A 22,318-nucleotide genomic window follows, 5' to 3' on the forward strand; every position below is an offset into this window, starting at 1 on the left:
GTACATATAACACAAAAATATAACTTTCTAACATAGGTCATAGGTTTAAAAAGGTAAAAGCAGAGTAAGCAATGGCTACTTGCAGTTTGACCCTCTTGTTTCTTTGCCCATGAGCCACATGGGGAGAACTTTCCACCTGCGTCTGCAAGCTGCCCTCTGTCCTCAGCAAGGTGCACCTGCTGCACCTTGCCTCCCATGCATTCCTCCACTCATTGGAAGACGGCTTTCGTTCCCACAGCTTTAGGGCGATGGCAACTGAAGACCTGTATATACACTGCTAGTCCAACTAGGACTTGTTAGGCGCATCTTTCTGACCTCTCAGTTGCACTTAACACTGCCGGTCACTCCTTGAAATTCTTCCCTCTGTCAGCCTCCAGGACAGCACTATTTTCTTGTTCCTTCTTATCCAGATTTCTTCCTCTCCCTCTGCCCACACCTCCTTAAACTTTGCTCTTTCATTACATGTAGCTCTTGACTTACTGTTCTTCTTCTACCCATTTTCTGGGTACCCGTTTTCCTTTTTTTCTTCTATGCTGGGGATTGAACCCAGGGCCTTGTGCATGCTAGGCGAGCACTCTACCACTGAGCCACACTCTAGCTCACTATTATATACCTAACTTCATTTTGTGGTACTGGGGATGGAGCCCAGGGGCATTTTCTGGGGAACTCTGGTCCCCCTGGCAAATGTGATGGGAGAATGTCTTCCAATACGGATAAGAGAGGATGGATAGAAGGGCCCAGCTCAGAGTGAATTCTCAATAAATACCTGTTGAATAACTGAATCAAGGGGTCATATGAAAATATGTCCTCCACAGCAAACATGGTTAGAGAAGACTACAAGGTCTGTGGCAAAAAAGCAAGTAATATAAACAATGTTTGCTAAGTATTTTCTTCAAAACAATTTCATGCCAAGTTCTAGTTTTCCTTCACTTTGACCACCTTTAGGTACTCATTTGCCATGAAAGCAATTACACACTTGTTTTATTTTCCTTTTTTTCTTCTATGATGGGGATTGAACCCAGGGCCTTGTGCATGCTAAGCGAGCACTCTACCACTGAGCCACATTCTAGCTCACTATTATATACCTACTTTATTTTGTGGTACTGGGGATGGAGCCCAGGGGCATTCTGCCTCCAAGCTATACCTCCAGCCCCATATTTTATTCTTTATTTCAGAACAAGGTCTCACTGAGTTGCAAAGGGCCTAAGTAGCTGAGGCTGTCTGCAAACCACAATCCTCCTGTCTCAGTCTCCTAAATGCTGGGATTATAAGTGTGCACCACCACCCCTGGCTGATATACCTACTTTTAACAGAGTTTCAGAGCTTCAGTGTGGGTTCCATAACTGGGAAAAGTCACACTACAACCTCATCTTTAGTTTAACAACAATAATCCTATACATTTACCCACCAAACAGAAGGCAACTTCTTATATAGCTCCTGATATATTTATGGAAAGTCTTCCTATGCAGTTTGCCCAGAACTGATTAAAAATGGCATGGCAGAAGCAGATTTGACTGTGAGATTGTCTGTAAAATGGTTTGAGCTAGCCAGGTGTGGTGGCACATGCTTGTAATCCCAGCATTTGGGAGGATCACGGTTCTCATATAGCCTCAGCCGCTTAGAGAAGCCCTTTGCAACTCAGTTAGACTCTGTTTCAAAATAAAGAATTAAAAAAAAAATAGCTGGGCGTGGTGGGGCACGCTTGTAATCCCCGCACTTGGGAGGCAGAGACAGGAGGATCGCACAGGTTCAAAGCCAGCCATGCTGGCTTAAGAGACGCTGTTTAAAAAAAAAAAAAAAAAATATATATATATATATATATTTTTTTTTAAACAGCATCTCTTAAGACTATATATATATATATATATATATATATATATATATGTATGTATATATATATAGTCTGGGAGTGTAGCCCAGAGGTAGAAGGGCTTCCGGGAACCTCAGTACCACCAAAAAAAAAAAAGGGGGGGGGGCTGGGGATGTAGCTTGGAGCTAGAATGTCCCTGGGTTCTATCTCCAGCACAACTAAATAAATAAGTTAATTAATTAACTAAATGGTTTGACCAGTTGTGATGAGAGCATTCTGAGACCTTAAGCCCTGTCATTTCTGTAGAGAACATCTATACTGCTCAGTGAAATGCAGTGTTTGAGCTGCACACTGTCACACTGAAAATAAAAATCACTGGAGAAGCACCGCTGAGGTAAAGCACTGCCTTTCTCTAATAAGGATATTTGAAAGATGCACTTTAACCATTCTTCACTCCCAGACAACAGTCAAACATAAGGTCATTAAATTTTCTGGTCACACACTGGATAGTGGAATTTAATTAAATAGGAGGCTTCTCTAGTTACCTAATTATGGGCTGAAATTTAATATAACACAATTGCTTCTGCTTTTTACATTTAAGCAATATTATGATGTAGGTTTTTTTTTTTTTTTTTTTTTTTTTGTACAAGGGATTGAACTCAGGGGCATTCTACCTCCAAGCTACAGCCCTTTTTATTTTTTTTTTTAATTTTGAAACAGGGTTTTGGCCGGGTGTGGTGGCGCATGCTTGTAACCCCAGCATTTGGGAGGCAGAGACCAGAGGATTGTGGTTTGCGGACAGCCTCAGCTACTTAGTGAGGCCCTCTGCAATGTAGTAAGACCCTGTTTCAAAATAAAAGAATAAAAAATAGGGCAGGGGTGTAGCTCGGAGGTCGAATGCTCCTGGGTTTCATCCCCAGACCCCCCCCCCCAAAAAAAAAGAAAGAAAAGAAAAAAAAAAAGAAACGGGGTTTGCTAAATTGCTGAGGGTCTAGGTTGCTAAGGCTGGCCTCAAACCTGAAATCCTTCTGTCTCAGCCTCCCAAGTATTGAGATTGCAGGCACAATCTAGTTCTTATATGAGGCTCATCAATTCTTTTTCCCAGGATGAAATGCAGTATTAATACCACAGTGATGCTAAAATAGGACTTCTTTTTGCGTAATATTGGGGATCAAACCTAGAGACCAAACTACATCACCAGCCCTTTTTTATTTATTTTTGAAACAGAGTCTTACTAAGTTGTGGAAGGCCTTACTAAGTAGCTAAGGCTGCCATGAACCTGCAATCCTCCTGTCTCAGCCTCCCAAGTTCTAGGATTACAAGTGTGTGCTACACGCCTGGCTGAAATAGAACATTTAAAAAGTATCTACATGCCCATCTTTTTCCATGAACCACTTCTCCTTAGATACATGAATGCTGTTCATTTGAGAAGACAGTCAGGAAGTACCAAAAGAACTTTCTTTGCTTGGGAGCTGTGGATTTTTAATTTATTCTCGGGCCCTAGACGAATCTGAGATCCTCTACAAGGTAACCTTTAATTTCAGCCTCCCTTCCCCCAAAACACAACCCATACATTCTTTCCTAATGTAAAGACGTCCAATAACAGCATAAAACTAGCAGTTAATAATAGGTCCCAGCATGTAAATTACAGTGGTCTCCAAAAATAAAGCTTCATGGGGGAAAAATTTTGCAAGTTACCACTGTGAGGTAGATGCAATGAAAAAAAGAGTTTCCTCACACCACGGAAATCTGGAATTCTTTGCACAACTGGCAGACAAGTACTCTGAACTCAAGCCTTAGAAATGACTTTTGTGTGTGTGTGTGTGCATGCAAACCAAACTCTGACTTTTCTCTACCTCGCCTCTCTGTCTCCCTGTCCTCAACCAAGCTTACAATTAAACACCCAAAGCTTATTCCTAAGTCTGTCTTTCCATACATTTCTAGAGAGCAGTGAGAATTCAAAGCAAAAGGCAAAGCTGTAATCTGTTACCTTCTTAGCACTTTGTCTAAGGTGAGTGGAACCACGTGCTATTAGTGCTATTAGTGCTTTTTTGCCAACCAGCCCATAAATACTTACATCATTGAGCCCCTTAGAACAAGAGTGCTTGTTTAGGATTTCAAAAGAAGTGATTCCAAGAGGCCCTCGAGAGTCATGCGTTCTGAATAGCTTCCTCCCCCACTAAGACTCTCTACTTTTCTTTTATCAGTAAGACTAAGCAACACTGGGCAGATCTGTCCAAAGAAATCCATTAGGAAATTCCATGGAATAGAAGGTTCACTTGTCTCTTTAGTCCAGATTTTGAGGAAGGTAAGTGGTCAGTTCCACCCTGGGGGAGGGGATATCAGTGCTCTGACCTTGGAGGGCATTGTAATTTTTATAGACCTCTTGTCTTCGTCTTTATTTCAAAACCAACCGCCTTTTTATCTTAAGTCATTTAGTTCATGGACTGCTTACTTGTGTTGAAATATCTTTGTTGAGGGCTCTGAAGGTTTTCACTTCAGAGAACAGGACAACTGAATACCACATTGTGCGTGGGGGCCAAAGGTCAGCGTCAGAGAGAAAGCCCAGCTAATACATTGTGAAAGACCTTCATTTTTAACGGGTGAGTTTTCTATGCATGTGAACGCAAGCACATCTCTCACCAATTACAAAGCTTTGAACAAAAAGAATGAAAAACAAAAAGGGATCTTAATTCTTAACCAATAAGTGGAGGAAGTAAAGACCAGAGAAAAAACCATACACAGGTGTTCGGTCTAGGTAAAAAGGCACTCATTATATGCCCCAGGCATGACAGTCTGCCCACTTATGCATAAAGAATGACTGGAGCAAAGAATAATAGGGCGCTGAAAAGATTTAAACTTCTCAAACCCTCACCTGCAAATGTTAGACTCATTAAACATTTTTGAAAGGCAGATATCCTACCCAGTTTTTACAGAATTGGGTAAGAGGAATCTGTAGTGCTTTGCACGTCTGAATACCTGACCATTTTTAGAACCAGTTATGGCTTTCAACACCCCACGAGAATGGGTTGCATATTTCAGTAGCAAATCCTTACTGATGCACTTTGCATTCAGACAAAATTCCACTCTCTCCAAACGAACTCCCATCCATTGTATGCCTCTCCCTGCTGGTGGCCTTCATTCTCCTTTGAAGGGGGGGGGGACTAAGGTTGGAAGCTTTGCCCTGTGTCATGGAACAAGTCAGGGGCAAAGTCAATATTTGATCTCTGGGTGCGTCATCTCTTCATTTTAGCACCAAAAAAATGTACTCTGACACTGGCCGGATATGAAACGTATGCCTCGCAAGGCATCCGCACTTTCCCAGGCGCCTCTGAAGTCTCTGGATTCTTTTATTATGCTTTTCTCAAAATGCTTTCTGCCACATCACCTCCCCCAAGATGAGAGGGAGAACAGTTTTTGTTATCTCAAGATACATATCTTAGGAAAAAAATAACAAGTTTGAGAACACAGGAAATGACTGGCTAGGAAATTACTTTGGTATTAACATGCTTTTCTTGGGCAACTCTGAGTAAAATCTGTGCTGAGGCTTTGGGATCAGTCTGGGGCTTTGGGCCTAATCCTTAAAGAGGTCACAAGAAGGAAGACTGAAATTAAAAGAAGAGAAAGTTAATCAAAATCAAACTGATTTTGTTTCTGGAGAAGATGCCTTGAAGCAACAGACAGGAACAAAAACATCCTGCTCTTTCTTCCTTGCTGTGGGATGCAGGGTAGATACAGCCCACTTGTCAGTTTAGAGAAGGGGTCCTCACAACTCCACCCCCCTCTCCAGTCCTCCTTTAAAAGGGGCCAGCGGCCATGGTGGTGGGGATCCTGCCGACCTGTCTGAGATTTGAAAGAACAAAGCCCCTAATGGAGCACCTCTTGGAGGTGACAAGCCCTGGGCATCAACTAAATGTCAGATTTGAGTAAATATAAAATTCTTCAATTATCACTCCAAAGGAGTTGAAAATGAATGAACACAAGCTGTGACTTGGGCACTAAAAATATGTCCTCTGTTCTCACTTCGGGAGAGCTTGGGTCAGTCTCTGAACATAGCCAAAGAAACAAGAAAAGATCTACTAGTGTAGTTCCCAAGCCCACTTTAAAGACGAGGAACCTCTTCTCCCCTGCCATATTAACCAGAAGCCTTCAATTTATAAAACAGGTACAAACAGGGCTGGTCTGGAAGGGGAGGCAGAGGCTTGGTACTCACATGCCCCTTCTCTCCCTCTGCTCCTACTTGGTCACCCCTTAAACCATGGACAGTTTGACTTCATTCTTTCCCCAACACCAACACACTAAATCATCCAAGCAAACAGATGTTTTTCTACTTTGATAGACTTCCTGGGAAGGACCTTCCAGACCTTCCTGAGGCACTCATTACTTATAAAACCCTTGCAGCAGTACGTTTTTGTTTTATAGAAGATTACATAGAAAGGAGCCACTGAATCTCGGTGCCCTTAAAAGTGTTAGAACCCACAGAGTTTTCCCTGACACACTTCTGCTTTTCCAACTCTACTCTTCATACCCATACCCACAGTAAATTATTATATCCAGCATCAATTTCTTGAAAGTGGAACATGATTTTAATGCATAAGGCAATCTGAAATTTGACAATGACAAAATCCTTCTACAGTTTTCTACTCTCCTCTAACCTTTTTTTTTTTGTACTAAGAAGTGAACCCAGGGGCATTCAAACTCTGAACTACACCCCCAGCCCTTTTTCTTTTTCTTTTTTAAAATTTTGTAACAGGGTCTTGCTAAGTCTTCCAAGTACTGGGATCACAGGTGTGTAGATGTGTGCCACCAAGCCCAGCTTCCTCTTATCTTTAGGTCTGACACTTAGCTCAAGTTTTCTTAGCAGTTTGTCTTTTGGAGCTTCCTAAAGCTTTTGACGTAGCTTTGATAGAAGGGATGTTCTTTTTGTGCTTCTGTGTCATCAAACTTAAGTAATAATTAACTTGTATAAAACTAACCGGCATCAATAGATTTGGGAACACACACGATTTTTGGAAAACATTCTATGTGACTGGTGGGAGCAGAGGTTACAGGTACAGCCAAGAGCAGCCTGTTGGCAGCTCATGGTCCATGTGTGAAGATGCATTTGAGGGGACAGAAGGAGGAAGAGGGGGTAGATGGCTCTACTCTGTCTGATGCCAAGAACCACTTGGCTGGCCAGAGTGGAACCCACAAGGCTGAAGGCATCGTCATGGCTCTGCTTCTGACCTTTGTTGTTTTCTTTCTTTCTTTCTCTCTTTCTTTCTTTCTTTCTTTCTTTCTTTCTTTCTTTCTTTCCTCCTTCCTTCCTTCCTTCTTTCCTTCCTTCCTTCTGTGTGTGTGTGTGTGTGTGTGTGTGTGTGTGTGTGCTAGAGATTGAACCCAGGGACATTCTACCTCTGCATTACACCCCCAGCCCTACTTATTTTTTTATTTTGAAACAGGGTTACTCTAAGTTCCTGAGGTCAACCTCGAACATGTTATCCTCCGATCTCAGCCCCCCAAATACTGAGATTACAGGCATATGCTGCTATGCCTGGCTCCTCTGTTGTTTTTCAATATATCCCTCCTGGCTTCATCTCTGAATTTCCTTGCTAAATATCAGGTCTAGAGGTAAGGATGAGGAAGTGTGGCTAATAGAAATAAAAATTCTCATATCCCTGAAAATCTTTGGGCTCAAATCACATGACTAGCATTATTTTACTTGGATGGTATTATTTTACTGGCAGAAGTGTTCTAAGTTAGAGTTAGTTCAGCTTTATAAAAGAAACACCAAGTCACAGAGGGGCTTGCTCGGGCAGACGGTTATTTGGAAACCAGACACAAAACCCAGGAGTCTCGAATTCTTCTGGGAGGCTCCTATAGGCTCCTTGGCACAGCAAAATTTTTTCCAAGGGCTTTTGGACACTCTGGGGATCAAAGCTGCTTTCACAATGAACAGCTCTGTGCAAATTCCCAGAATGAGTTTTTCAGATAGCAGGAAAGCTCCTAAACCAGGTTGCGCATGAGTAAGCAATGATTCCTTCCCTCCTGTAAGAGGCTCATGGTTAGTTTCTCAGCCAGAGCGCAGGACTGGTCTCATTTACCCACCAGTTGAGGCGGAGCCTGGTGGGAGCTTTTAGGTTCCCCGCTGAGGTCACTGAAGTGCTGCAGCCCAGATTCCATCTCCCTTTCTAAACACCTCCTGCACATAGATTCTCTGGCACTAGTTTTATTTTTTTCGGTGTTGGGGATGGAACCCAGGGGCATTTTACCTCTGAGAGACACTCCCTCCCCTAGCCCTATTTTTTAATTATTTTGAAACAGGGTCTCACTGAGTTGCAAGGGCCTCACTAAGTAGCTGAGGCTGTCCTCGAACTGCAATCCTCCTGTCTCAGCCTCCCAAATGCTGGGATTACAAGCGTGCACCACACGGCCAGCTGGCACTAAGGTTTTGTTAGGGGTTTCCATATGAGGTCTCAGAAAAGAAAACCACTTGAAAGGTAATGGCAAATATGAGGTACATCTATAAAGGATAGAAGCAATTTCTAGAAATTACATGAAAGAATCAGTGTTTTTATGATAACCCTCCTTCACATTTAATTTATAAGAGTGGGAAAGAAGGGTATGTACATGTACAAATATGTAACAATGAATCTGCTATTATTTTAAATCACAATACACCAAGAAATGAACAAAAAATTAATTCCTATCAAAAAAGAAAAGAGACAGAATAGTAAGCCATTTGTCATGGCACATGCCTATAATCCCAGCACTTGGGAGGCTGAGACAGGAGGATGACAGGTTCAAGGCCATTGCACTATAACTTAACAGGAGCCTGTTTCAAAGTGAAATAGGGCTGGGGGTGTGTGGCTCAGAAGTAGAATGCTCCTGTGTTCAATCTCCAACACCATTAAAAAAAAAAAAAAAAAAGAATAGTGATCCAGGTGTGGTAGCACACACTTGTAATCACAGTACTTGGGAGGCTGAAATAGGGGGATCACAGTTTCACAGCCAGCCTCAGTAATTTAGTGAAGCCCCTCCCCTAACTTAATGAGACACTGTTTCAAAATTTAAAAAAATAGGGCAGAGGTAGAAAGCCTCTGGTTCAATCCCTAGTAAGGCATGCACATGTGTGTGCACAGAATCATGAGCCAAGCAGGGGGGAAAAGTGGGGGAAGAACACTTAATAATGGGACAAAAAACTAATTAATTAACATACTGCTCATTTCATTATACCTAGAGGTAACTGTTCTAAAGTGCATGTGAACACTCAGCAGAGAGGCCTGCATGAGCTCGCCTCACGCAGACAGCCAGCTTTCCAGGAAAGGATGGCACTCCATCTGCCCCGATGAGCGGCTCATGCCAAACCAGGAGGCACCTGGGGTTGCCAAAGGGAGCTCTAGGTCCTGGAGGAAGGGTCTCGAGATGATGAGCACTCAGTAGGCACAAGAACTCTGGGCTGGAAATTACAAGGATAAAAAAGCGTGCGCGCGCGCGCACACACACACACACACACACTGGGAAAAGAAATTACAAAGATGAGTACCTAGAATTAGTAGAAAGAAGACTGAATAGAGGGAAATGGTACAATTTATGGGAACTGAATATATCCATAACAAAAGAAACAGGAAGAAATGGTGCAAGCTTCCAGGAGGTGAAAATAACACCATCATGGTACGTTAGCATTTTATTAAGGAGACTTTCTCGCTCAGTAGCGGGCATCCGTTTCCAGGGATCTGATAAGTAGCTAATCGAGTATACTTTTCAACCACATCTCAGAGGGAAGAAGGAGCAGAGTACAGGATGTATACCCTGGAACACTGCTGCTATCTCTGCCACTGTGCTGAGGGATAATACTGCAGAACCTCATAATACCTAGCAGTAACTCTCAAATATCAGTTTTCCTTGAGAGCCTCTGAGATATAGTTCTATCCCTTGGTATATACACTATTTTTGTTTTAAAGTTGTTAAAAACCTACTTTTAAAATTCACATGATTGGCAGATTATAGGGATGGAAACCTGAGAGTCCAGGATAGTCTCACAAAATAATAGAAAATAACCAATGGGGCTGGGCGTGGCAGCGCAGGCCTGTAATCCTAGTACTTGGGATGCTGAGATGAGAGGCTCAAAGATTCAAGACCAGCCTCAGCAATTTTGTAAGACCTTCAACAACTTAGTGAGACCCTGTTTCGCTGTCAAAAAATTCTGGGGGGTAAGTAGCTCAGAGATAGGATGGCCCTGAGTTCAATCCCCAGTACCAAAAAGAAAAGAAAAAAAAATTATCCCCAGGAAAACTTTCTAAGCCTGAAAAATAACATTTTCTCATACCGAAAGCATGTGTGAATATATCAGGACCACTACCACTCAGATTCAAGAATGGGGACCTTGGAGGGGAGCAAATTTGAAAGAGAGAGAAGGACTTATCTTTTTTACACACTGCCTATGGACCCCACTGCCACACAAACTCTCTCCAAGGTGCATCTTGGGCCTGGGCGCTCCCTCCCTCTTTCTATCTTCACGTCTGAGGGCTTCCTTCCTTCCTGAACGCTTTCCAAGTTTCTCTGCAATGTGTCTGAGCTCCCAGGACTCTGCCACACACAGCCCTTCTACTTAACAGTGCGCCTGCTCCTGGCTGGGGCACAGAGCTTCCTTTACATTTCTGATTCCCTGGTCTCCAGGTGTCAGGTGTCAACACCTAACTCCATGACAAGTTAATCACGTGGTACCTTCAATGAAAACAGGTCATCTCTCGTTTCCTCTGTGGTGATTAACACAATTTAGGACACATGATAGGTAATGAATAAATATTTGCTGGTGGATTTGCTTCTATCTTCTGTACCTGTTTTATTTCAGAAGACATGTTTGAGCCAGGCTGCAGAGTTAATTGTGATGTAACACTAGATCAACAGGGTCCATCCAAAGTCACAGTTATGTAACCTCTCAATGGTATTCTGTCGGTTTTGGTCATCATCAAATGACCATTATTAAATGCCACAAGCCAGGCGTGGTAGCACACGCCTATAATCCCAGTACTAGGGAGGCCGAGACAGGAGGATCGCTGGTTCATGGCCAGCCTCTGCAACTTAGTGAGGCCCTATAATAAAAAAAATGAAATAGGGGTGGGGTGTAGCTCAGAGGTAGAATGACCCTGGGTTCAATACCAGCACCACAAATAAATGATTTTTTAAAATTCACATATAGGGTTAGGGGTGTGGTTCAATGGTGGAGCATTTGCACAAGATACACATGGCCCCGGGTTCAATCCCCAGTACCACAAAGAAGAAAAAAAATTGCCACGTATATGTCAGTTGAATACAAGTCTCTAGACCTTAGGCACGTATGATTGGTCCGAATCATTACCACATTATAAATGGATATGGGAAAAAATATATAAATAGATCTGTTGGAAAGCCACTTTCTGGGAGGTTGGGAACCCCATTGGCAGTTCATCTTTATAGAAACTAACCATCCCCAAAGGAAGCTTGCAGAAAGCACCACCATGCTCCTCCGACTTGTAGATTCTAGAGAGAAATGAGTATCGAGCCAATCAGAATTGGGTCAGTATTTCTGTTCCGCTACTTACGGCCTGTGACAGAGAACAAGCACTTTTCCTCCCTGATCATACGCTCACATAGCAAAAGTGGTCATGTCAGATTTTAAGGGTAGATGGGAGGAGCAAACAAAATAATAAAATACTCAGCTCAATGCCTGGCAAACTGTAGGTAGGTATACAACTCCTCTTTGTCCTCCTTTTTAATTAATTTATTTATTGGTTGATTGATACTGGGGATTGAACCCAGGAGTCTTCTACTTCCAAGTTATACTCCTGCTCTATTTTTCAATTTTTGTTATAAAATAATCTCACTACATTGCTGAAGCTGTCCCTGGAACCTGTGCTCCTCCTGTGTAAGCCTCCTAAATACTGGAATTACAGGCATGTGCCATTGTACCCAGCTGCCCTCTTTTGAACAACAAACTTATCCACTTCCAATTGCACCTGCAGCAATACACGAAGCTGAAAAAGTAGTTTTTGAGGAATTTCATATTTGCTATATCCTCTGAGAGTCCATGGATTACAACACACATTTCTTGATGGGGCCCAGTACTTAAGGACCAGCGCCAGGCTACTATGTGTGTGTGTGAGCACATGCATGGGGGAGGGGGAGGTGGGCTTTCATGTTCTTTCCTTTTCAATATTTCTTCCCCAAGGATGAGTCAGAGTCTTCATGGGATAGGGGTGTTAAAGTTTAAAATGCCCAATCATGTCCCCAAATCGAGCATTTCTAGGAAATTTCTGAAGCATTCCGAAAAAGTTAGGCTGGGGATGAATTCTTACATCCTACATATTCTCTCTGTGGTTAGAATTATTTGATTCTAGCCGGGCGTGGTGGCGCACGCTTGTAATCCCCGCGCTTGGGAGGCAGACAGGAGGATCGCGCAGGTTCGAAGCCAGCCGCGCGCGCTGGCTTAGGAGACCCTGTTTCCAAATATAAAATGTAAAAAGAGGTCTGGGAGTGTAGCCCGGAGGTAGAAGGGCTTCCAGGAACCCCAGTACTACCAAAAAAAAAAGAGAATTATTTGATTCTAGCCAGGAGTGGCGGCACACTCCTATAATCCCAATACTTGGGAGGCTGAGACAAGAGGATCACAGGTTCAAGATGAGCCTCAGCAACTTAGCAAGACCCTGTTTCAAAATAAAAAGTAAAAAGACAAAGGGCTGGGGGGTGTATTCTGCAGGTAGAAAGCCCCTGTGTCAGCTGGGTGTGGTGGCGCCCACTTGTAATCCCCACACTTGGAAGACTGAGACAGGAGGATGACGCAGGTTCGAAGCCAGCCTCAGCTGCTTAGTTAGGCTCTCAGCAACTTAGTGAGACCCCGTTTGCAAATAAACTATACAATAGGTCCGAGAGTATAGCCCGGAGGTAGAAAGCCTCTGGGTTCCACCCCCAGTACCACACAAAAAAAAAAAGAAAAAAGAAAAAAAAGAAAGAAAGTCCCTGGGTCCAATTCTTAGTACCAAAAGAAAAAAATTTTTTGACTCTGCTTTAGTGGCAAAGACAGCCAAAGGACAGTTTATTATGCCATGACCTTTTGAGATACAGACATCCAGGTCCTGAGGACCTGGCCAGTAGCACTATCAAAGGCTTACACAAAGATATCCTGGTGCTACTGGGTAGAGAAAATTTCACTCAATTACCTGACTCAGATGATTCTCAGACACGGGGCCAGAGTGACTGAAGAGCCCCTGGTGATGGCGGGTTTGGGCAGACAACTTGGATGAGGCAAAACCTCTCAACTGGGGGAAAGTCCCTGTCTTCTGTAAGAAAGTCTTGTCCCTCTGGAAAACTCTTATTTTCTCTTCCATACACAATGAAAATGCTGCCTCCTCCATAAAGCCTTCCAGGATCACTCTAAATACGGCGCCTTCCTTCTAGCTTCCAGTTATTGCACCCAGGATCTGCTATCAGTTATTTCCTTCCTCTGGTCTCTTCTACCTGACTGCACCCTCCTGCAATTATGCCCTCATGTTTTTCATGATTCATTGAATTCATCTGTTTTTGATATATAGCCATAAACTTCTGAATGCAGGGTCTATCTTGCTACTCAGTATTGAGTATCAATACTGATACTCAGTATTCCCAGCACCCAGCATTGTGCCTGGCATCTCAGGTGCTCACTAAGGTTTTTTGAATGAATGAATGAATGAATGAATGTAAACTCTCTAGGTTTCAGCTCTGTTTCTCTAGCATCCAGCACAGTGGTTGGTGTGAAGTTATCACATAATAAAGCTTGAATGAATATGGGTGCTTTTTAAAATGATTAAGTTTTTAAAAAGTCTATATTTATGTAAATTGCCATAAAATAGGATATATGAATATATCATCCTAATGAGCAGAAAATTTGGACTGAACAGAAATCTGAAGCAGGGCAATTAAGAACTTAAATAAAAATAAAAGAGAGGTTCTAAGCTGGAGGAGCTATTTAGACAATTATACTGATAGAGACCAGCAAGAGGGAAGAGAAGGATGCCAAGGAAAAAGGCAACGACCGTGCAGCTGGGAGGGACCTCAACTGGTCAGTTTCCTTATAAAACTCACACGTGAGAAGCACTCTGCTCTCCACATTTTTTTCATCGTCATTACTACAAACCCAGTAAGGCAGATAGGTCAGAAATCATGCCCACTTCACAGAGAAGGAAACTGAGACTAAGCAGCCTCTGTAAGGTAACAAAGAAGTAGAGCAAGTTCCAAGCCAGGCCCTCTAACTTCAAGGCCAGTAATCTTCCCACTGCATTCCCAGCAGAGTCCCAGGCCACCCGAAACCTTTGATGAGGCTTGAGATTACCCTCAATGACTACATCTTCAGCATTTAGCACTCCCAGGGCCTGGACTGGTGTCGATGAGAATAGTCTCCTTAGAGCACAGTACTTAGGGTTGGCTGGGGAGTCACACAGACCTAGGTGTGAGGACCAATCCCACTGCTGTGATTTTAAGTATGTTTCTTCATCTGCAAAATGGGATGGTAATAAAAATATATATACATCATAGGGTTGTTGTGAAGATTAAATAAAGAATGTTTTTAAAGCCTTTAGTATAGGTAGTGATTGGGGGAGGTACTGAGTATTGAACCCAGGGGCATTCTACCTCTGAGCTACACTCCCAGCCCTATTTTTTATTCTTTATTTTCTGAAACAGGGTCTCTTTGAGTTGCAAAGGGCCTCACTTAGTAACTGAGGCTGTCCAAAAACCCCAGTCCTCCTGTTTCAGCTTCCCAAATGCTGTGATTACAAGTGTATGTCACCATGCCTGGCTCCTATTTTATATTTTATTTTGAAACAGGAACTCGCTAAGTTGCTGAGGGTCTCACTAAATTGCTGAGGCTGATTATGAACCTGCTATCCTCTCATCCAGCTCAGGTAGTGTTTGGTGACTGGTTCAGATGCTGGGTACAGACTGCTGTGCCCTAAGCTGTTCTTATTAAGATACTTCCTGCTTGGAGCCTCTTGGCCCATGCTTCCCAAGCTGAAAAGCAGGGGCTTTGCAGGAAGAGGTTAAGCCAGCAAGTGTGGCTTGCCTGTGGTGTGCCTAGCCCCATAAAACCCTCTAACGACATGCAGCTCACTGATGTTGCTGTCCCTAGGCATCTGTCCCCTCAGAGGCTGAGTTCGTGCCAAACCAAATGACCCAGGGATTCTCTCTGTGGGTTGGGCAAATGCAGTGAGCAGGTCTCTTTCCTACTCATCCCTAAGCCTTACCTAGGAGTCCTTTTCAGGACGGGGCGTGGGAGGGCTGGATTCTAAGCTTCCTGCTTGGAAGACACAGAAGGACCATGTTTGCCGGGGCAGAAAGTGAAAGGGGTTTCCTGTCCAGACCATAGCGCTTGAGGTGTCTAAGAACGACTGTATCTTCAGCATTATGCTTATGCTGATGGATAGAGCTTTCCAGGGCAGAAACAATTGTCCTAGCTGAGAGGCAAGACCTCTGCCTGCTCTCCACTCACTCATCAAAACAAGGGTCAAGGAGACACTTGAGGGCCAGTTAAGTGATTCACAGGGAACCCTCACTGCCTCCCAGTGCCGCCTCATTTGGAGCTTAAGGGGAACCTGAGCGAGCCTGCAGGGACGAAGGCCCTTTGATCCCCAGATCCCCCTGCTGGCCTCAGCCAAACATCATTTACAGGGAAGCTTTTGAGCTGTCCCCAGAGCAAAGGCTTGGGCTACACTCCCCCTCAGTGGATTGGAGCCAGGCTAGTTAAATTTTATAATCAAAGTGTGGCAATTTGAGGACTGACCTGCACTTTACAACATCCTCCTCTCTCCTTGTCTACCAAAAACATTCAGCCAACAGCTCTTGGGCTTGGAAGGAAAGGAAACCCGCAGGCCTCACCCAGCCCCACCCCAGAAGGCAGGCGGTGGGCAGGGTGGGCAGCAGGCTGGATAGGTATAATGTGACCTGCTTCTCTCCCAGGGCTAGGCTGGTGGGTCCCCGCCCCAGCACACCTGCCCAGAAACTGTTTTGGTAAGGAGCTAGGTCCTCAATGTATACAACAAGCTGTGGCCTCGGGACAGGGCATTAAGCACTCTCTATAAAGGAGGGGTTCTCCTGGGATAGGGTGCTTTCCCTGGAGTGGGGTGAGGTTGCGGAAACAGGCAGGGAGAACACCAATCCAAAAGAATGGAGTAGCCTAGCAAAGGCTGTTTGTGTGTGAGGGGGTGCCAGGCTCAAGGAAAAGGTGCTGGAATCATTAGGGGGTTTTCACACCACCCAGAGGTCGGGAAGGCAAAGAACAAGGACACAGCCAATACAAATCTTGGTTGGGTGGGGACAATTTTCTTCCCAGCACAGAAATAACAAATAAATACAAATTAATGATTTTCCCTTGGCCACAGCCTGTGTGGATCATAAGTAGGTCTGAACTGAGCTGGCGGTGATAGAAGGGGCCCTGGAGGTCATGAACAGCCCCTTCCCTCCACCTTCTAGGGCCCAGTCCAGCTATGCACATCTCAGTCCCACATCTCACCTGAAGAAGAGTCCCTAGAGGTCCCTAAAAGGATCTATTCTCGGTTCAGGAACTGCTTCCTTTTAAGAGCAGCCCCACCAGTCCTCTCAGCCATCTTACCAGTCATCACATTCCAGAGCAGCTGCAGGGCTGCAGTCAGTGTCCTGTGGTACAAGGGGACAAGAAGTTTGGGGCCAGCAGGACTTTGCCATCCTGCAGGGGAGGCACTGAGGTAGCTGCCCCTCTCTTGCCAAGCCTGGCCAGTTCTTTGCTCTTAACCTAAGCCTTTGTAGGCAGAGAGGCAACTGCACCTAGGGGAGCACTTAGGGCTCCCTCCAAAAATAGGAGGAAGCAGGAGCCTGGGTGCAAGGCTGGGCTGTTGGGAGGGCGGAGAGAGGCTTGGGGTGGGCGTGGCCACAGTACCAGCACAGGGTCTCCCATTCACTTTCCTGAAGGAGGCTGAGGAGATGGAGTGTTATAAAGGGGTTCCAGCCCAGAGACGGGAAGATCCCAGAAAAAAACAGAAAACCCCAGCCCTCTTTCTGAAGCTGCTGGGATTTCCTAACCCTCCCTTGGAAGTGCAGTTTCTAAGCACTCTGTCCTCCGGCTGGCTGTGACCACACTCACTTCCCTTTTAAGAAGGAGCCACTGTACATGTCCTGCGAGGTGAGAACGGGTCTACTGACCCTCGCCACGAGACTCCCCAGGCTCCCCAGCTCTCAGATTTTCACTCCTCCGCAGGGAGAGAGCTAACCAGCGGTGGGGTCACAAATTCAACAACTCCTCTTCCCCCTGCTCCTGAGCCTTTCCTCCCTAACACCTTTCACCCCAGGAAGTCCCCGGGTTTCCGGGGCTAGGGGCACCTTGGCTGCGCCTACGTGGGGCTGCCGGCTCCTCTGCCTACACCCGCCAGGTCCCTGCGGTCCCCAGCCTCACTCGCGGCAGCTGCAACCATCCAAGTCCAATCAAGTTGTGCTATTGTCTTGCTTGGTCCGGGTCTCCGGGGTCTAAGCGCCCTGCCTTCCCTCTCCACATCCCACCTCAGCCCCGATACCGACCAGCCAAAAGGTGGGACGAGAAGGCTCAGGCGGCTAGCGCAGCCCTCCTTCTGGTAGCAAAGGAGCGCGGCCAAGACCCTCCTCCTTGCGGACCCCACACCCATCCCAGAAGCTGCAGCTGCGGCGGAGTCGGGGCTCGGCGGGGTGCCCCCCACGCGGGACCCCCGCTCCGGCTCGCAGGCTGGAACGCTTACCTGCGGGTAAAATTCACTGTCCTCCCCGACCTGGGCAGGGGCAGATGAAGCATCTTCCCGGGCTCAGGCGGCCATTCGCCGGGTGGGTACCCAGCGACCCCCGGGACTACCCTCGCCCAGCACTCGGCTGACACCCGAGAAGGTATAAGCCGCCGACCACGAGGAGGAGCCGACACCGAACCCTCCGGCCCTCCGCTTGCTTTTCTCTCCACCACCGGGCTCGTACTTACGACTCCAGCTGCACTTAAAGCGACAGAGCCCCATTTCCCCGTCGCTGACTTCTGTCCCGAGCCCCGGCGATGCAGGTTGTGAGCGGGCTCTTTAACGCCCAGAGCAGGTAGACAAAGAGCCGCCGCAGCCTCCGCGATTCCGGTGGCCTAGGAAGCCGCGAGGTGCTGGAGAGGACGGGGGTCCTCGATCTGCACCTGGGCTGCTCCCGAGTTAACCCCTAGGATGCCGGCTGCTACCTCTCAGGCTCTCTGACTCACTGCGCAGGCAGAAGGGGGCGTGAGCTGAGGTGCACTTCCAGGTCTCTGGAGGCTAAGGTGCGCCCGTGTGTACCGGCTTGAGAGGCCAGGGTTGAACCCCTTTCTCAGGGGGATTCTACCCAGCTTCCTCCTGGCCCCTTTGTACGCTTTTAGAAATAAGTATAAATTGGAGCACAGAATCAGGATGCATCACCTAAAACGAGGTTTATGGAGGGATATGGGGGGTGGTGAAGGTCAGAAGGGGTGTGCAGATGGCCAGAGACTTGCTCACTAACGTCCTACTGAGGGAGGGGAGGGTAGAAGCCCTGATAAGCCAGGGGGTGGGGCCTAACAGCTGCAGCATTCACACCTTAAGAGAGGTAATCAGTGTGCTGGGGTGGGGGAGGGGAGACAGTGTGGGAGAAGGAGCAGCTCCTACCACCGAAGGGTCTACCATTCACCAAGCCTTTCAGCTGACTAGTTAGGAAGGGCAAGGTGGCGCCCACCTGTAATCCCAGTACTTGGCAGACTGAGACAGGAGGATTGCAGGTTCGAGGGCAGCCTCAGCAACTTACAGCCAGACACTAAGCAACTTAGTGAGATCCTTAGTGAGATAAAAATAAACTAGGGCTGAGGGTGTTACTCAGAGGTAGAATGCCCCTGGGTTCAATCCCCAGTAACACACACACACACACACACACACACACACACACACACACACACATAAATAAAGGGGTGGGGATGTGGCTCAGAGGTAGAATGCCCTTGGGTTCAATCCCGTGTGTGTGTGTGTGTGTGTGTGTGTGTGTGTGTGTGTGTGTGTGTGTAAGAAAAAGAGAGGAATGTTTTTCTGTTGAGTAGAAAAAATAGTAGCATCTAGTAGCAGGGCCCTCCAGTTGCACCCCACCCCCACCCCAGGGCCCACTTGGCAATTTACTCTCCCCATCAAAGAGAAAGGAGAGCTGCGCAGGACTCCACTAGTGCCACCCTCCTCCTTCTGGTCTTCACTCTGCTCCTGGAAGGGGTAGTGTTGCATCCCTACTCAGTGTTCACTGGGCAAGTTTTAGAAATGGATAGATTATGTCTGCAGTTTTCGTTAGTTCGTTCGTTCCTTCCTTCCTTCTTTTGCAGTGCTGGGGATCGAGCCAGGGCCTCATGCATGCTAACCAAGCACTCCACTACTGACCTATACCTTCAATCCCATGTATGCAGTTTGTTTAAGCAACAAAATCAACCACAATCATTGTTTCTTTTAAAAGCTCTCTAAAGTCTTGAACCAAGATGTCGATAACCACAGAGCAGTTGTCTCTTGGTTTGGGGGCAACTTGAAGTGATTGGACCACACACGTGTCCTCTTAGGCCTAACATGGCTCCCATTTAGCTTTCTGGGCCTCAGTTCTCACACTGTTTAGGGAGCAAGCACTCCTGAGTTCCTGCCTCCTCCCTAGCCGTTATGAGGTCTGGAGGGTGCTTTGAGCCCTTGGGATAGCCCTTTCCCCTTAATAGCCACCCTACGCTGGCCAGTCCAACTGTCCAGCAGCACTGTCATGGGGTCACAGCTCCAGAAGGGTGAACCCTAGTTCTTAGAGGTGGGAATGTCTACATAGGGACCTCTGTCTCTGGATCCCTGAACAGTCTGATTGGGGAAGGGCTTTCTTTCTTTCCTCCCTTTTTTCCCCTTTCTTTTTTAGCCAGGGAGTACATATTGTGGCCAAGTTTTCCAAATATGCTTTCAGATCAAAGGGAAATAAAAAGCTGCAGTGAGCTAGGTGTGGTGGTGCTGAGACAGGAGGATTGCAGGTCTGAGGCCAGCCTCAGCAACTTAGGAGGCTCTCAGCAACTTAAGTGAGACCCTCTTTCAAAATTAAAAAAATAAAATAAAATAGGGCTGGGGATGTAACTCCCCCAGTAACTAACACACACACACACACACACACACACACACACACACACCCCTAACACAATCCACCAGAACACACACACCCCTAACACAATCCACCAGAACACACACACCCCTAACGAACAACACAAATAAAACAAAACCCACTGCAGCGACTGTTAAACTGATCCCTTAATCTACCCCCTATAGATATTCCTTAGAGCAAATAGATTTTTTGTTCCTTTCTCTGCCTTGAATAAAAGGTGCATCAGCCCCCAAGCAGATCAGCTTTGAAGGGAATCAGAGCGAGGCAGGTGAATTTCTCCAGCACATCCTTCTATCTCAGGTCAGTGTGGTGTCCCTGGACCAGGTCCTGGCTCTCCCATCCTTGCTACCACCCTAAACAGAGGTCAGTGCCCCTCATTCTCTAGGGAGGCTCTGTCCCACAGCTATGGAGAGCCAGCTTGGGTCTTCTGGGCAATAGCTTATAGCCAGGCGCCATAAGAGCTTCTCTTTTGCCTCTGCCTGAGTAAAATGACCAAGGGAATGTCATCAGCAGGGGGTGTTGCTCGCCAGGTCTGGCTGTAGGTTTCCTCCTTTGTGGCTTTCTGGAAATGGAGCAGGGAGGTCTCATGCAGGGGACTGACCTGTCCCTGAATATTGCCTCTCAGCCCGCAGAACCTAGGCGGCCCTAACCCTCTCCTTCATACCTGGCAACCTGCCTACCTTCCCGTGCACCCTTCACTCCCCCTCTCCCTCTATCTCACCCCTATGAGGTGGAGGGAGGGCCATCTTAGCTCAGGGGAGAGGTTCTCAGCTTTCTGAGTCCCCTAAACCTCCGCCTCTTTGGGATTTATTGTTGAACTCCAGAACCCACCAGAATCCATCTGTGGTTCCCTCCATATGTCCCCTTTTTCCTGTTGATGAGTCTCTTGGGAGTGTCTACCTTCCTGCTTGGCAGAGCCTGGCATGGGGTTTTACAGGTAAGGGGCAGGGTCCCAGCGGCCTTGCCACTTAAGTAAATAGCATGCAAATTAGCACCTGCTATTTTCATCCCACACATCAAGGCACTTTGGGTAATTAGACGGCAGCACTGAAGAGAAGAGCTGTCTGGGGCTTTTGTGAAGACAGGAAAACACAGCCTCCTTTATCAGTGGCCCTGTTCCTATGCTGGGAGAGGCCCTGGCCTTGTCCATCTGGGGGTGTAGCAGAGTGGGGTGATATGGTGGCCTTGACTACAGCGGTGGGGGACATGCAGAGTGACTTCTTTCCAAGTCCCAGTCTGCGTGACTGAACCTGCAGCGGAGGGCGTGGGGGACAGCCCAGGCACACATTGGTGAGGGGAGAGACACCTGCTGCAAGGGAGATGGGAGTCAGGCACTCTTCCAGAAAGAAAACCCAGCCAAAGAGGGTGAGAGGAAAAAGGCCCATCTATCTCAGATAGGCCTCCTCTGTGCTCCTCCGGCACCTCTCTCTCAATAGCCTTGGGAGCCATGATCTCATTTTCTCTCCTGCCAATACCAGAGTGACTCTCTTTGTGTGTGTGTGTGTGGTACTGGGGATTGATGGGCATTCTACCTCTGAGCTACACCCCCAGCCCTATTTCATTTTGAAACAGGGTCTCACTAAGTAGTAGCAGGCCTTGCCAAGTTGCTGAGGCTGGTCGCAAACCTGCAATCTTCCTGTCTCAGTCTCCCAAGTACTGAAATTACAGACCTGTTACACCACACCCACCTTGAGGTGGCTCTACAAGGGAGAAACTGAGGCATAGGAAGGCTGGGAAATGTCCAAAGCAAAGGACAGGATGCAGACTGACAGGTATGAGAGGTCCCTCAGCAAATTCCTATGAGGGCTCTCCTCTCCCTGCACCACTACTCCATCTTGAAGAATCTCTAGAGTCACTTGGGGCCCATCCCAAGGTCCTCTTGCCCAAGGTTCCTCTTTCTTTCTTTTTTCCTTCCTTCCTCCCTCCCTCTCTTCCTTCCTCCTTTCCTTCCTTCCTTCTCGTGGTACTGGAGACTGAACCCAGGGGCATTCTACCATTGAGCTACAGCACCAGCCCCCCCAATATATATTTGCAGTACTGGGGATGGAACCCAGGGACATTCTACCTCCAAGCTACACCCCCAGCCCTATTTTTTTATTCTTTATTTTGAAACAGGGTCTCACTGAGTTGCAAAGAGCCTCACTAAGTAGCTGAGGCTGTCCGTGAACTGCAATCCTCCTGTCTCAGCCTCAAAACTACTGGGCTTAAAAGCATGCGCCACCACACCTGCCTACCAACCTTATTTTTATTCTTATTTTGAAACAGGGTCTCACTAAGTTGTAGAGGGCCTCAGTAAGTAGGTGAGGCTGGGCTCAAACCTGTGATCCTCCTGTCTCAGCCTCCCAAGTACTGGATAACAAACATGTGCCACCACATCCTGCTCCA

At 46.5% G+C, this 22,318-nt stretch overlaps 1 protein-coding gene across 8 annotated transcripts in view; it reads right to left on the minus strand.

Moving 5' to 3' along the window:
• Positions 1–22,318, minus strand: part of NAV1 (neuron navigator 1) — a gene marked incomplete at both ends in the record, with an annotated part of 206,485 nt that overhangs the window by 72,071 nt on the left and 112,096 nt on the right. For 5 of the 8 annotated variants that reach the window (XM_080699278.1, XM_080699279.1, XM_080699276.1 and 2 more), the window contains one exon: positions 17,542–17,594. The exons of the other annotated variants lie outside the window; for them this stretch is intronic. In XM_080699278.1, the coding sequence (XP_080555404.1) occupies positions 17,542–17,594 (53 nt within the window). Of the gene's footprint in view, positions 1–17,541; positions 17,595–22,318 lie in introns of those variants that run through there. 8 annotated transcript variants of the gene reach the window in all.

This window comes from Muscardinus avellanarius (genome assembly GCF_963383645.1).
Source record: "Muscardinus avellanarius genome assembly, chromosome: 7".
NCBI lineage: Eukaryota > Metazoa > Chordata > Mammalia > Rodentia > Gliridae > Muscardinus > Muscardinus avellanarius.